This window comes from Saccostrea cucullata, unplaced genomic scaffold (assembly GCF_032062105.1).
Source record: "Saccostrea cucullata isolate Sc308-1 unplaced genomic scaffold, CSIRO_AGI_Scuc_v1 ctg3369, whole genome shotgun sequence".
In the NCBI taxonomy this organism is placed as follows: Eukaryota; Metazoa; Mollusca; class Bivalvia; order Ostreida; family Ostreidae; genus Saccostrea; species Saccostrea cuccullata.
In genome coordinates, this window is record NW_026933211.1 from 40,122 (window position 1) to 56,885 (window position 16,764).

Consider the following 16,764-nt stretch of genomic DNA (forward strand, 5'->3'; position numbering starts at 1 on the left):
GACAACAATTCATACCGTTGGCCAATGATTGGTGGCGGAACTGTTGACAGCTGGTCAGTGTTGGCGGTCGAATTGATTCGGAATCGGAGTGGCGGGTGCATGGTGTGGAGGTGCTGCAGAAACTCGCGATCAGAAACACCTCTACGTAAGGACTATGTTAACGGCAGGTATTCCCTGCTTCTTAACATTTTAGGTTTATATCATGCATAGTTTTTCCTCACATTGGACCTGACTGGCAACCTTTTAGTTAACATGGTTAACGTTAACCTTTTTATTTTATTGAATTTTTTAATAATGTATATCACTATTGCCATTTCGCACGAGGAAGGTTAGAACAATAAAACCACAATGGCGGGTGCAAATGAAGTCGAAATAGACGTAACAAGTGGGGATTATGTCACGGATGACTTTTATATATGATAAATGGATTATTAAAACAGATATATCCGTAAATAAAGAAGAAAAAAAAAACAAAATCACTACGTCATTATACAGTAATACTGGTCACCTGATGCGGTCCTTGACTTTTGAGATAATCGGTCTGTCGATACTTAATGATTCTGCTCAGTGTCGGTTGACGCCGAAATCATTAAGGAGAATAGCTGTTTCCAATATTTTTGGTGTATTATGCAAATCTTAAATGTCAATTTATTGTCTGTTACTGTCTGTTTTCTTTCTTTTCTTTCACACGACAAGAATTCAATTTTCCAGGAACGATTGAGATTTATTTCTGTCCAAAATGGAGTTGCCTGTATAGACAATCCATTTATCTTTAAAAAGGTACAACTCAAAACAGCAATGGATGAATGGATACAGAATATTATACAATTTTTGATCCTTTTTTTATTTGATCACATGTAGTTTTATGTGCAGGTATTAATTTTTAAAAGCTTGGGAATTATAATTATAACAGGACACTGGTAAAAGATACTCATTTTTTATTACATGTGAAAAATTTAAACACTAAAGAAAAGAAATATTTAGATCAATCGAAAACAAATTTTCAAATGTTTACCTTTAGATGATGAACTGGGGGGGGGGGGGGTATTACTCAGTAAAGAAGACAAGAAAGTTCTTAATTTTGAGGGAAAATAAAACATGCCATTCTTATAATAGTCATACTTGTATACAGTGAATTCCCTTCAACCCCGAAATAGTATTTTCATAAGATGGTTAATATTATACGTCCACTACTCAATTTAAGGTTTCCATACTATATTGTAATTATTTCATATTTTATCTTTTCTGGAATTAAAATTACAAATAAATATACAGTTCTGTTTCCATAGTCAGGGAACATTTTAATCTTGATATTGTACTATAATGTTATACAGTTTAGTACAAAATTAAAATATTTTCACAAAGGTATTATCCGAAAACGTGGCGTGATCTGAAGTCTTTTTCAATGATCCCGGGGCCTATTCTGTCTTATTGTCAGGGTGACATGATGGATGCGTTAAGTTTTGTTTTTAAAACAGCTTTTAAGCTTACTGCTGTATAATGAAATGTAACAAATGCAGTTGTGAAACGCAAAATTTAGAATTATTTTTTTCCATCGGAATCGGAGTACACCATTAGTAATCGATAAATTTTAAACGTAAACAAGGAAGAGCTTCGAAAAGGGAGGTAATCACGAAATGTGTTTACAATGGCGTTTCTGGTTGAGAATGGTAGAATAAGTTTGAAAAGTTTTCTGGGTGGTGCCTGCATCGTTTTTGTGCCATGGATATCGTATTTAGGAACTAATTTTGACTATTTATACACATACTTTTGGTTCTTTCTGTTTTTACTGTATGCAATTTTGTACAATGGCCTATTGGTGCTGCTCAGCTACATCACAACAGGTGGTATCCACGGTAACTTCTACAAGGTACACGTACCATATTGAAATACTATAGAGTGTAGTTTAAAATTGGTATCATTTGGTTTCATTTTGTATTGTACTTGTCTCGGGAATCTAAATACTTGCAATACTCTGCAGTTATTTACATTAATATCCTTGAATGAAATTGAAAGCATGTCTTCCCAAATAATCTTCAGGGATAACAATCACTGTAACATGTAAATTCTTTGGTGATTTTTTCCCCAATGGTATTTGAAGGCGGTGAATTTCTTATATAAGAAATGATGTTAACCTGGTTTGAGTTACTGTTTTGTATATTTTACAGGTGGCAGTACGAGGTGGCTTCCTTGGTCTGGTGTTTGGACTCGGGTGTCTTATCAGCCTCTCTAACACCACCCTGACTCATTTTGGGTGGTACCTGATGGCGCTCAGCTTCTTCCACTTCTCTGAGTATTTGACAACAGCAGCTACAAATCCTTCCTCTCTCACCCTAGACTCGTACCTGTTGGACCACAGTCGCGAGTATAAGTTGGCAGCAGTAGCTAGTTGGCTGGAGTTTTTTGTTGAATGGTATTTAGCACCAGGTATGAGTCAAGTAACACAGAATTTATACAAACAGAAACATATGTAAACATTTTATCAGCAGAAATGCACATGTATAATTATGAATTTCATCATTTTGTTTACTTAAATTCTGAATAAGACCATGTTTATTTTAGGTTTAAAGCGGTATTATTATGTAGCTGTCATTGGTGTACTGCTAGTCCTGTTTGGAGAATCTCTAAGGAAAGCCAGTATGATTACGGCTTCAACTAATTTTAACCATTATGTCCAGTACGTCAAGAGACCAGGTCATCAGCTGGTCACCAGGGGAGTGTACTCCTGGTGCCGACATCCGTCCTACGTCGGCTGGTTTTATTGGAGCATAGGGACTCAGGTAATGTCAAGTGGTTTTATTGAGCATAGGGACTCAGGTAATTCAAGTGGTTTTTATTGGAGCATAGAGACTCAGGAAATGTCAAGTGGTTTAATTGGAGCATAGGGACTCAGGTAATGTCAAGTGGTTTAATTGGAGCATAGGGACTCAGGTAATGTCAGGTGGTTTTATTGGAGCATAGGGACTCAGGTTATTCAAGTGGTTTTATTAGCTCATCTGAGCCTTCGGCTCAAGTGAGCTTTTCTGATCAAAATTTGTCCGTTGTCTGTCGTTGTTGTTGTTTTTGTTGTTGGTGTTGTTGGCGTCGTAAACTTTTCACATTTTCATCTTCTCAAGAGCCACTGTGTCAATTTCAACCAAACTTGCCACAAAGTATCCTTGTGTGTAGCGGATTCAAATTTGTTCAAATGAAGGACCATGCCCTCTTTCAAGGGGAGATAATTATGAATTAGTAAAAAAATTGATGGCATCTTTTAAAAATCTTCTTCTCAAGAACCACTGGGCCAGGAAAGATGAAACTCATGTGGAAGCAACCTCAGGTAGTGTAGATTCAAGTTTGTTCAAATCATGACCCCCGGGGGTAGGATGGGGCCACAATGGGGGATCAAAGTTTAACATAGGAATATATAGGAAAAATATTTAAAAATCTTCTTCTAAAGAACCACTGGGCCAGGAAAGATGAAACTCATGTGGGAGCATCCTCAGGTAGTGTAGATTCAAGCTTTTCTAGTCATGACCCTTAGGGGTAGGGTGGGGCCACAATGGGGGATCAAAGTTTAACATAGGAATATATAGGAAAGATATTTTAAAATCTTCTTCTTAAGAATCATAGGCCCAGGAAAGATGAAACTCATGTGGAAGCATCCTTGGATAGTGTAGATTCAAATTTGTTCAAATCAAGACCCTCAGGGGTAGGATGGGGCCAGAGTGGGGTATCAAAGTTTAACATAGGAGTACATAGGAAAAATCTTTTAAAAATCTTATTCTCGAGAACAGCAAAGAAGTGATTGTTCCTATTTATATGGAATCATCCTCGGGTAGTGTAGATTCAAGTTTGTTCAATTCATAACCCCTGGGGGTCGAGTGGGACCACAATGGGTGATCAAGGTTTTGTGTAGGAATATATTAAAAAAATGGTTAAAATTCTTTACAAGAGCAACAAAGCCAAGATTGATCATCAATATAAAATCATCAAAAAGGTAATGTAGATCCATGAGTTAGAGGAGCCATAAAAGTGGAACACAGTTATTCAAAGCAATATAAAGGCTATATCAATAAAATGTTCATCTTATAAACAACAAAGCCATTATGTATCATATTATTAATTTAAAAGCATCTGTAGGAAGTATAGATTTAAGTTTGTTCAAATACCCCATTCTCCCCTGAACCCACTTTTATATTTAAACTTTTCATTGCTTAACTGATTTTTGCTTTTACCTAGGCAGTTGCTCAGGTGAGCGATGTGGCCCCTGTGCCTCTTGTTGGAGCAAAGGGACTCAAGTAATGTCAAGTCTCAAGTTTCATTGGTGGTGATCATAACAAAATCATATACATGTGTGCATGATCTAGCTTGTTGATACCTGTACATGTAGTAATATGAACATGTATATGACTAAGCATAGGAGAAAGAGATGAAAAAGAAAGAGTAACAAATTTATTTCACTTCAAGCTTAGAAGAATCAAAGAACATTATGAAGCAATTTTCACTTTCTGTCTTGAAAATAAAACTTAAATGGAGAAAGCTTGTAGGTTTCTAATTATTAGGTTTTATTTGACTGGAATGTCTGTAAACTTCAAATCATTAAAAAATCAGCATTGCTTGAGTGTATATACATGTAAATGTGTAGGTACAAGGTTACACTCAGTATTGAGGTCCTATTCTGGCTTACCTTGTACTTGTAGATGTTCATCTGGGTTTTCTAAGTGTTTGCTTTGATTGTGATACAGAAAAGGTAGGGGTTGTAGCCTGTAGGTCTATGCTGCATGGAGTCCTTTGAGCAACATATTTGGAAAGTATGCACTGGTTGCAGGTTTGTGTATATTAAGTATACTAATGTGCTAGAGTAATTAATAAACATGTATAAATTTCGTTTTATTTTTCAGCTAATATTAGGAAATCCATTCTGCTTGATAGCCTATACAATAGTGTCATGGAGATTTTTCCGAGAAAGAATTTATGAAGAGGAGATATATCTTCTGAACTTTTTTGGTGAAGATTATTTAGACTACCAGAAATCTGTGGGTACAGGTCTACCTTTCATCACTGGCTACACGGGCTACTCAGCGCTGTAATATCTAGTCCAGTTTTAATTCAGAATTTGTCTCGAGAGTGCATTTTAATCTGTTTTACAAACATGAAGATATGAGATTCTTGGTGATAACATTTTCATTCCTTTTTATGTGTGTTTTATAATACAACTGCATTATTGCATTTAACATAATACTAAGTCCAAGAACAGCAGTTATGAACTGTTAGACACCATTGTTCTGAGTGGAAATGTCTGCTGGTAGATATTTAATGTTTTTCTGCTCATTGGCATTTGTAAGAATGAAAACTTTCTGAAAGTTGTCAGTCATGAATATAAATTGAAATATTTTTTATGAACAAATGATGCAATTTATATTTATTAAAGGTGTATTTTAAGTTAGTTTGTTTTGTTTTTATTATGATTTAATTTTTAAATATTGACCAAAACATCATAAAATTTATTAATAAACTAAAGGTACTGTGAGCACTGAGCTCACTAAATGATACCCTCAGCCTCCCATATGATTATATAATGGGAAATCCATATTTTACTCTGGGAGAACCGAATAGTGTTGGATCAAAAAGTAAAATAGGTGCACAATGGCATTGTGTAATAAAGAATCTGTGCAAGTATCATTAAATTTTATTCTGTGGTATAGTAGGAGTTGCAGATAAGAGATGGTTATCCTTCAATATTTACATTTTCAATGTCTTTCTTCAAGATAAAATTACAAATAGTTAATGTACTTTATTTCTACATAAATGTACTGGATCATCAATAGGCAGGGTTAAAAATAATCTTGCAGGGCGGTACAAATAGAGACAAGAAATGGGGCTTGTAGCATGTGGATTTGCAGAATCAAGAACATGTAAATATAAGGAATAACTCAGATTTTTTGATTTCTTGACGATGATCAATCGATTGGCTTGCATGATAATTTTATGAATAAACGCCTTTGGCAATATGCAAATTATCACGAAAGCCAATCAACTGATCACATCATGAAATCTAAAAATTAGACAGTTATTCCTTAAATACGTGTGTGTATTACAGAGAGAATGGTAGTATTCATGTCTTACTATGGGAAACCCAAAATATGTGTCCGATCAAAAAGTAAAATTGGAGGTGCACAGTGACAATATGTAATGAAGATTCTGTGAAAGTGTCATTAAATTTCATACTGTGCCTGAGTGGCATTAGAGGAGTTGCAGATCAAGAGTTGGGTACCACAAAGCATTACAGATGGACAGATGTACATCATGATCTTTTCAAGCAGGGGATAAAAACAGAGTCCACTGGTGTGTTGTGGTTGTGGCCCTATGCTCTCCAGGGAGAGAACAGGAATGAGTCAAAGTAAGTCAAATCTTATCGGTTCCAGTCCTAGACCAGGAACAAATGAAATGGTAGCTTTCTAGCCCAACTTTTAATTAATAGTGACTTATAATCTTCATGTCAAGAGTTTGTGTCGAGGGATGATACTACAAAATCTTGACGTCATGAAGATGGGGTAGGGAATGATAATGGTAGCTTTGTGCTTAAAAGAGCTTGTAATCTACAGGAACCCTCTGACGTCCCACCATTCAGAGAAAAATAACACACACCTGTAACTCTTCAGTAGTTTACTGCATTGGTTTATAACGGTTAACATGGTTAATAAAGCAAGAGAGGACCAGCCTCCAAAAGTCTAAAATAAAATGTCTGATATAAATAATAAAATTGTTTAAATTCGTTAAAATAAATGAAAATGTATTAAATTAAGATAACTAAGCTTTGTGAACAATGAAAGACAATTCAATCTTAATCAAATATTTCAAAAAATAACATGAAAGAAAACATACAGAAATATACACACAGACAGGTATATATAAATATAAATAAAATAGTGCTACGAATAGGAATAAATCATAAAATTATCACAGTAATCAACAAATAAATGTCACGTTTTTAAAAAAAAAAAAGATACAAAATAGATACACTTTAGTTTTCCTTTTTGTACAATATACATATACATGTACTTACTTAAATAACTCAAAAAGAGTTGGACGGAAAAAGTAAACAAAACCTTAATTTGTGCATATAATTAGAATACTAGATCATTTTATTCTAACAAACATAAAATACTATCTTGGAAAAGTTAATTAACGTTGACATGAAACAGGAGGTTTTAACAATGAGTCTATTGCGTGGGGAGGAGGGTATCCTCAGTTGAGTCCCTTCTTTACGTCATCAGATGAGCCTCCAGATGAGCCCGGATCAGAACGCAGGGAAGCGCGAGATCCAAACGAATCCTTGGCGGCCATTTTGTTGAGTTTTTCCAGTGTACTGAGGGAGGGAAGAGCTGGGACGGGGGCGTGGTCGTCCTTGGAATTCATCACCTGTAGGCCTGTAATGTAAGAAAATACCTTTATATCACAGACTCAGAATATAAGGATCAATTATGTAGAAAGTAGGTGTTTGACTTAAAGATTACAGAGCAATACTTAAAACAATTTTTTTTTAATATTCCTCACATATATGGAATCTCTTTTAATGCACCAAAATAACCTCTTAATAAATTATATAAACAGATATACTGTCAGTATTTTCCAGCTTTATAATTTATTTGTTACACGTTACCTTGGTCAGCCATGTCCCACGCCTCCCTGTCAGCAGAGTTATCCATTATATACTCCAGAACCCGGTCCAACTTCAGACGCCGAGCCCGCACACTGTCAAATAATAACACAAACAATATTCAGTCCATATCAGAAAATAATTTAACATCAAATATTAAATGTGTGGATTTCAAAATACACTGTATCTAGTAATCAAAAATTTCTATCATTTCTAGTTCAAATTCATCAGAACTTTATATGTAATGATTAAGTATCCAAAGTCACACTTATCTTTCTGTATATACATTTTCAAATTGCTACTTTAGTTTTTGCCATTTCCATATGATATTTTGGTGAAAGCTATTCATAACAATGGAATTGACTTTCAATTCATGTACAAATGCTACAAGTCCTAAGCTAAACTTGAATTGATATAACCTGATATGAAGGTACATGTAGGCTTTTTAAAGATATGCTTCCTGATTCAGAAATTTAAATATTTACAACTCACCGTAGATCTGCAGCCTCCAGCATACAGAAGATGATTTTAGCCACGACTTTCTGCAGCATGGGGTCCTTGGTTCTGGCAAACATACTCAGAGACTCCTTCAGCATGGTGTGATCCATCAGTAGTTCACACGTCTGTAAGCAGAGAAATCAATAAAAAACTCTTTAAAATAGGTGTCCACACAATGTTATGATTTATATCAAAGAAACAAAGTAAGGCATGACTTACATGTCTATTTTCTGCATAGTACAGGAGAATTTTTCCTGCCAAAAGGAACAACTTTTCATCCATGGTATTCATCGGAAGCTCCAAAAGAACCTCAAGTAGATTTTCCTAAATAGAACAGAACAGATGTTTATGGTAAATTGTCTTTGTTAAATTTTGACATACCAGAACACGGTGTTATTTTAGTATAGATCAAAAAGGGCAATAATTCTTTAACTGTAAATGCAGAGTTTCAATAAATTACAATGACAAATCCAAACTGGGGGGGGGGGAGAAACTTGAATAATAGGCAAAACTCTTTGGGATAAAAGATCATGTCACAAACTCTCTATTGCCAGAAGTGTCTCCCGGAAAAAAAAGGAATCGGAATTTTGGTAATATGCACATCTACATATTGTGTCCTAAATATCTACAAAGTTTGATGAAATTCTGTGCAGCGGTTTATGAGGAGTTGTGCTGACAAACTGTTCATCTCTATATCAAGGTATGGCCAAATTAAGTTAAAAAGTGCGGAAAGGAAAAAATAACGAATCGGAATTTCCTGGTAAAGCACATCTACACATTGCCTAAATACCTGCTGAGCTGCAGATAAAGACAGACTATATTTTAAGTAAGTTTAGTTCGGAATTTCCTGGTAATATGCACATCTACACATTGTGTATACCTGCAAAACGAAATCTGTGCAGCGGTTTATGAGGAGACAAACTGTTCACCTTCAGGTATGGCCAAATGCCTAAGTTAAAAAGCGGAAAAAATAATGGAATCGGAATTTCCTGTAATATGCACATCTACACATTGTGTCCTAAATACCTGCAAAGTTTGACGAAATTCTGTGCAGCGGTTTATGAGGAGTTGCGCTGACAAACTGTTCATCTCTATATTCAAGGCATGGTCAAATGCGTAAGTTAAAAAGTGAGGACATGACAATCCTGGTAATATGCACATCTACACATTGTGTTATTGAGTTTGATCACTAGTTGACAAACTGTTCATCTCCAAGGTATGACCAAATGAGTTACAGTTCAGAACCTGGTAATATATTACCTGGAGGTGATCGGTTTATGAGGACTACAAAAAAAGAGGGACTGACGGACTCTGACTGTTGAATGCTGACGGACGGGATCGCAACTAGTTGCGTGGGGTATAACTAAAGCAATGGCACCTACCTGGGCACAGATCATGTCAGAACTCTCTATTGCCAGAAGTTCTAGTGTTTGTGACGTAAGTTCATTGCTTCTACAAAGTTCCTTGGTAAGCAGACGCACATTTAAGTAAAGACAAACCTTCAATATCAAAACAAAACTTTCAAGTTGATATCATAATATCTGATATGGTCATCCAGTTACTTGACAACAACACACATCTCTGTTGAATGCCTATATAAATATCCTGCCATAATAACAACATTAATGCCATAACAACATTAATGATAATTGAAGAATCTGATATAACCTACACAGAGCCACTGTATTAAAACAGGCAGTTTATTGATATCTTTTCACTAATATGGACTAGCTCTTCATTGTTCAAAAATTCATGACTTGCACTCTGTAAAAACTTGTGATTTTTAAAATACTTCAATTCGTTTCTTACAAAACATATTACGACATTTACCCATGATCCATGACTACGGCACTCTTGTGTTCGTCAGACTCTGATACTATTCCATAGATGGCACTGGCAGCTTCCTGCATGATTCGGGAATTCTCTGAGTGGAGTAGTGCTGTCAAAGCCTTCACTCCTCCTATCTCCACAAAGTTGTCCTAAAAACGACATACAGTGAAGGCTGAAATCTATTTAATATTCTGAAATACCTTGTACAATGACACAGACCCAATGAACAATATTGTAAAAACACAGCTACTGTAATTACCTGTATGGAGGGGATTGTGATGAGTACGGTAATTACCTGTATGGAGGGGATGATTAATTACCTGTATGGAGGGGATGGTGATGATAAATTACCTGTATGGAGGGGATGGTGATGATTAATTACCTGTATGGTGGGGATTGTGATGATAAATTACCTGTATGGTGGGGATTGTGATGATAAATTACCTGTATGGAGGGGATGGTGATGATTAATTACCTGTATGGAGGGGTTGATAAATTACTTGTATGGAGGGGTTGGTGATGAGTAATTACCTGTATGGAGGGGATTGTGATGAGTACGGTAATTACCTGTATGGAGGGGATGATTAATTACCTGTATGGAGGGGATTGTGATGAGTAACTACCTGTATGGAGGGGACTGTGATGATTAATTACCTGTATGGAGGGGATGGTGATGATCAATTACCTGTATGGAGGGGATGGTGATGATCAATTACCTGTATGGAGGGGATGATAAATTACTTGTATGCAGGGGTTGATAAATTACCTGTATGGAGGGGATGGTGATGAGTAATTACCTGTATGGAGGGGATGGTGATGATCAATTACCTGTATGGAGGGGATGGTGATGATCAATTACCTGTATGGAGGGGTTGATAAATTACTTGTATGGAGGGGTTGGTGATGAGCAATTACCTGTATGGAGGGGATGATAAATTACCTGTATGGAGGGGATGATAAATTACCTGTATGGAGGGGATGGTGATGAGTTCCTCTAGAGCCTCCACCGCGTGCTCCTGTGTTCCTTCATCTGTACTCATTGCCAGAGCTAGCAGAACCTCCAAACTTAATCAAACAGAAAAAAATAGCAAAAAAAGATTATAACAGTGGTATCTTAAATTCTACAGTTTGATATAGTCTTTATGGATACATTGTTTAGAAGCACAGTTGACTCACCCTCCCTCTGCAACGATTCTGAATTTGTTGTCGTCACCAGAGGCTGCCATGGCTGCCAGCTCATACGCAGCTGTTCTCTTGTCCTTCAGTCTGAAATAAACCTTGGGCATTGAAGGTTTTCATATTTACAAAGGCAACAAGAATAGTAGACACACTGGTTACATTTAAGAATATTCTTTACAAAGGGAGCTAACCTTCCATTGCGTGCGGCTGCCATCACCATTTCAATATCCCTCTCCTGAACTAGGAATTGTTCAATATAATCTCCAATCTGCAGAGAAAAAAAAGTTCTGAAAATTTTCCCTTTCAAATGAAATATAAAGATATTCAATTATTTATAAAATCAAAGGTAGACTGACTTTTGTATTTTCTATTTTACCTCCAGTCTAAAACTGAAGAACAACACACCCACAACAATGGCCGACAGAAGGAGAAGGAGGGACTGCATGGCGAAGAATATCGCGGTGAAGACGTTCTTATGAGAGCAGTCACTGATAAACTCCCAGTCCTTACAGCCATGATTCTGTGATACAATATAAACTTATAGATATCAAAGAATATCGCAGTGAATACATTCTTATGAGAGCAGTCACTGATAAACTCCCATCCTTACAGCCGTGATTCTGTAATACAATACAATCCTATCTTATAGATGTCAAATCAGGAATTTCAGAAAGCCTAGTTTTCAAGCTTTTCTTTGCACAAAAATTTAGAGTTGATCTGCATGGTATCTCGAGCAGTGGAGAATTAATATCTTTAAAAAAATATGTTTAAGATATCCAAGTAAGTTTCAAGTTCCAAACCCTTTTTCTTCATATGTTTTAACCACAATATCTGGAATTCTCAGATATCTTAAAGCTTTTTTTCTGACAATCACATATAAGATGAAAAACTTACCACAATCACCGTCCAGGATGTGGCAGACATGTAAATAGCTGCTCCTAGTGTCCCCAGAGAAGCCAAGAAGTATGCAATACAGAAAATAAATCTCCTGTAAACAAAGTATTATAGTGTAAGGTCAAGAAGTATGCAATATTGAAAATAATTCTTCTGTAAACAAAGAAATCAGTAGTGATCAAGAAGTATGCCACACAGAAAATAAATCTCCTGTGAACAAATTCATTAACAATGGTGAATGGTGATTATAACTATCCTTTTATATGTTAAATAATGAAACCTCTTTGAATATTTATTTATTTAATATGTGTATTTTCTAATTTAATAACACAACAAATATATCAAAGGCATGAACCACTGCCATGTTTGTGGTAGACTTTATCAAATAACGTGTGATTTGCTTTTATTCACTTTAATTGGAAATAAATTCTATTTTATTAGATCTCTAATCTTATGTTTGCTGCCTGTTCCAACTCAGGGTTAAAAAATTGGGTCAGTATAATTATATACATGTTGACGGACTAGAAAATACAAGTCTTAGAATGAAAGAGAAAAATTATCCTTTTCTGGTGGTTTAAAAAAGTTTTTAGTAGAGCCACTTTTTATAGCCAGTAAGCAGAGAAATAAGCTAAACAAACAATTTTAAAAGGTGACCTTAGCATATGCAAATCTGACTTTCAGACAAACAATACTTCTCAGTGACTTACAAATGAGTGTTATTTCCAACATATCCTCCAACTCTTGTGTACTGGGGACGAAACAAAACGGCAAAAATAAAAACTGGGAAGGTCCATAGAAAAGAGTAGTAAAAGGTCGTCACCAGGGTCAGACAGGTGGTCAGGAAGTGCATGTACAATAGGCCCTGAAACACAAGATAAAGATTCAACAATAGCTCATACAATAACAAGTTATACAGAACTACAACCTTCACTCATAGAATTTTATGCATTACTGCTGCTCAAAATTTTAGCATAATGAAACTGCTTATAGACAGTGTGATATCATAGCTGCTTTGCATCAATCTGATCAAAATCAGATCCTTCAAAATACGCTCCTTTGTTTTTTTATTGTCGCTACATGAGGTAGTGACAATGAAGAAAACAAAAAGCAGGATGGAGTGTCGTTTGATCAGATTGTGCTTTGCATAACAAAAGTATTCATCACCAGAGACTTAGCTATAACACAGTTTGTAAATTAAGTTCATATATATATATACATTGAAGTCTTTCAGTAGTTTCTCTCTCAGTGTGAATGCTTTGATTTCCTTGTACAATGGGGCCTTGATGAGGATCGTTCGTTAGCGTTAGATCCATCTGGCAGGTAACCGACAGTAGGTCAGACATGGACACTGGTATAAGTATTTAAGTTCATATTTCTCTATAGAAATAGAATATAGAATTACATAATGTAGTTTCAACTCTTATCTATCAGCACAGACTGCCACATTCATTCATTGAAAAAGAAACCCAATGTTATACAGGTACTATTTTTCTTTACAATTGAGATGCATGCCATGGAGAAGAGTGTAGATATAAAATTTTTGTTTGTTAGTTCTCAATAAACAAATACTCTGTATTAACTGGTACATATGTATAAATGTAAAGTTACATGATATTAACAACTTGAGAAAAACATTTCTTCTTTTATTTTCATTTGATTTATGAGGAAAGAATATAAAATTCATACATCAGATTTCTTTGACAAAGGAATCATCTTAATCACAGAGTTGTCAACAATATCATAATCTCTGATGAGAAAGGCATCCCTGAGGTACTGCCCTTGTAGCGAAGTCTAAACTTGGTGATCTGGGTAGCCAATCTCAAACAACTTGTGCAGCATGCGGGCTCAGATACGAGCAATATGAGATTGTAAATTTACAACAACAACAAATGTTCGTATGAAAAAAATTATGATGTATTATGATTGAGATTTTTTATGTTTAACATGTTAATATACCTATACCTGTATATATATAATACATTCTGAACTGAAACAAAATCAATAGATATAAACATATGTGACTACACAAGAAAAGTAGGAGATAATGCAATGAACAGGTCCGGCACAATCTCTTGATTAAGCTATATAGCTTGATTTAGCTATATAGCTTTACTAAGCTATTCAGAATAGCTTGATTAAGCTATTTTATCCCACTTTTTTTCAAATATTTCATTTTTTCAGCATGTGCAAAAAGTTTCACTGTGGTGCAGTGGAAATATTAAACTTTGTTTTCTTCTGAATACAATGCATGTAGAAATCACTCACCAAATTGCGGTTCTTCCTCTGGAGAGACTTTATACTCAAAGTTTTAAAAGTTTTTGAGCCATTGATGTGTAACCACACAGTTATTTTTTGAATGAAATAATAAAGGAGGCCAGTTATGGCTAAGAGGACAATTGGCAATTGATTGACCAGTAACAGTTCAACACAATGAGAAGCAATCATACTTACCGCCTCACTGCACACACAGTTACTCAAACAATGGAAATTCATATTTTGCTTAAAAGTATTAAACAGCAGCAATGTTAAGAATTTCTATGATTTCAGGTTGTATTTTTGATAGTCCATAGTACATATATGAATAGTCAAATATTTGAGACTTTTTGTTTATTTCTTGCAAAAAACGTTTTTGTAAAAAACTGCATATAAATAGCTTTATCAAGCTATTTTGACTAGCTTAATAAAGCTATATAGCTTTTTAAAGCTATATAGCTTAATCAAGAGATTGTGCTGGACCTGATGAATAACTACCCAATAGACAGTTTTCATTATCTGTCAATTGTATTTTGTGGAAAAAAAACTTCAGACAAAATCATATCAAAATGAGAGGGTAATGGAAAGGAGTAAAATCTAATTTCCTTGTCTATATTATGTATTCAAGAAACTTCACAAACTTTTGTTCTTTCGATGTAAATTAACATGTTAAGACTTTGAAAAAACACAAGCACCCTTCTCTGTTCTACATGGAAACTTTCAAAATGGCGTAAATCTCTTAGATAGCTCGTACATAAAATTCAACAAAAAAGTTTAGTTTTAAGTATCTAATTTGATAGAAATTATTATATCATTAATTTCATTTCAAGATTAATAAAACATAAAAATGCAGATAATTATTGATTGACCAATTTGAACGAAAACTTAAAATAGAATAAAAAAGAAAACGATTTATCTTGCATTATGCCATTTCTATCTTGAGTTACAAAGAGTTCTGTAGTGAGTTAACATTTTTTCACTTTCAGACTCTGGTATTTATTTTTTAGACAATGCCAGATCATTTGGGGGCAGACCAGAGAAAAACAAAAGAGGACAAAGAAGATGAAAAGCCAATTCAAGGTAAAATATGGCCGATGATATATACACGACCGTCGTGCACACTATATGGAGAATATTGACCGTAGTGCAAATAGCCTGTGCAAAGTAATGAGATATACACGACCGTAGTACATAGATATTAAGTAAAATCTATCTACACGACCGTCTTGCGTTATATAGCAATTGTATGGAAGGGAATTACCGCCAGAAGTCTATGTATCTTGCTTTTATTCTTATTCTGCCTACTTCTTTATGCTTTGTTATTATTGTAACTCATATGTCACTTTATTGTTTTCAGATTCGTCTTTATTACATTTCACTTTGACTTTTATCCTTCTTCATTTCGTCCTTACTCCTATGTTTCTTTATTCTTGTTAAGTCATTTTATTTTCTTTTTAAATTGATAAGATATCTTGAAATGATTATCTCTATTACGAACGTTAACTCAAATCACGCTAACAATGAAGCATATTCAATGAAGACGAATACGAGTTGTCCTAATTTAGTGCCGCATTATAACGCTAGGTGGCAGGGGTGCTCGCTAAGAGTGTTGGTAAAATTAGGTAAGCAAACCGGGCCGGGGTTATTCGAGTTTTTTTTCCCAATTTTCTGCCTTAATACTTTATCAATCGAACTTAAATTTTCAAAGTAAATTTATTAGTTAGGGTGTGTACTGTTACATGATCCCTCGAATCGAGGGGTAATTTCCCCTGAAGACTCTGAAAGGGGAATCTTGAACGTTCAGGTGAGATCCCCGGGGTCTTTGCTATTTATAATTAACTTTTAAAATAGCCCTTATAGCAACCCCTCCGATATTTTTTAACGTAAAACATGTTTATATATGAACTTTTAGTTTTGAAGGTTTGTCTACTTTTTCAGTAATAATATATTATAGATATCATATTAATATTAATTAATATATAACAATAAGTTAAGTAAGATGGGGAATCTTCGCTAATTTCAGAGTCCATACTGGATATGGGCCCCCCCTCCCCTGGGAGTCGCCGCGTGGCACTGTGTTACGGCTTTCTTAGGTACAATAAGTGTAAGATCGATGAATCTCTTCAAAGATCCCACTTGGGAGTGGATTTGTCCTATGGATCTAGCCGTATCGAGGTCGTTGAGAAAAGCCAAAAAAATCCCCCATCTCAATGGCTATAAGTGGGGTAAAACAATTTCAGCTTCCACCGGCAAAGTGGCTTCTTTTTTAGAAAAATTTCCAAAATTCCCAAATTTAAAAAATTTTTATATGGGGGGGGGAAATTTTCCCTTTAAGTTTCCCCTTTTTTGGGGGGGGGAAAAAGTAAGGGGGTCGCCCCCCCCCCCCCTTTTTTCAGTTTTTGATTTTTATATTAAAAACAAAAAAAAAATTTTTAAAAAACCCCCCCCCCCCCCGAATTTTGATTTAG

General features: G+C 35.1%; 2 protein-coding genes across 2 annotated transcripts; one reads left to right on the plus strand and one right to left on the minus strand.

Annotated features, from left to right (window-relative positions):
* Window positions 1–1,632: 1,632 nt before the first annotated feature.
* Window positions 1,633–5,422, plus strand: LOC134237675 (protein-S-isoprenylcysteine O-methyltransferase-like). Its single transcript, XM_062719812.1, has 4 exons — window positions 1,633–1,870; window positions 2,169–2,427; window positions 2,563–2,780; window positions 4,884–5,422. Exons 1-4 carry the CDS (start codon window positions 1,649–1,651, stop codon window positions 5,070–5,072), a joined length of 888 nt encoding a protein of 295 aa, XP_062575796.1. The 5' UTR covers window positions 1,633–1,648; the 3' UTR covers window positions 5,073–5,422.
* Window positions 5,423–7,105: 1,683 nt separating this feature from the next.
* On the minus strand, window positions 7,106–13,340 carry LOC134237671 (uncharacterized; the record flags this gene model as incomplete). The annotated part of the gene is made up of 13 exons (XM_062719807.1): window positions 7,106–7,412; window positions 7,646–7,737; window positions 8,135–8,265; window positions 8,360–8,464; window positions 9,523–9,592; window positions 9,971–10,119; window positions 10,936–11,035; window positions 11,147–11,236; window positions 11,341–11,417; window positions 11,526–11,669; window positions 12,044–12,137; window positions 12,751–12,905; window positions 13,260–13,340. Coding segments are annotated over 13 exons (1,470 nt in total), but the record flags the coding sequence as incomplete, so codon positions are not given.
* Between the last annotated feature and the right edge of the window lie 3,424 nt (window positions 13,341–16,764).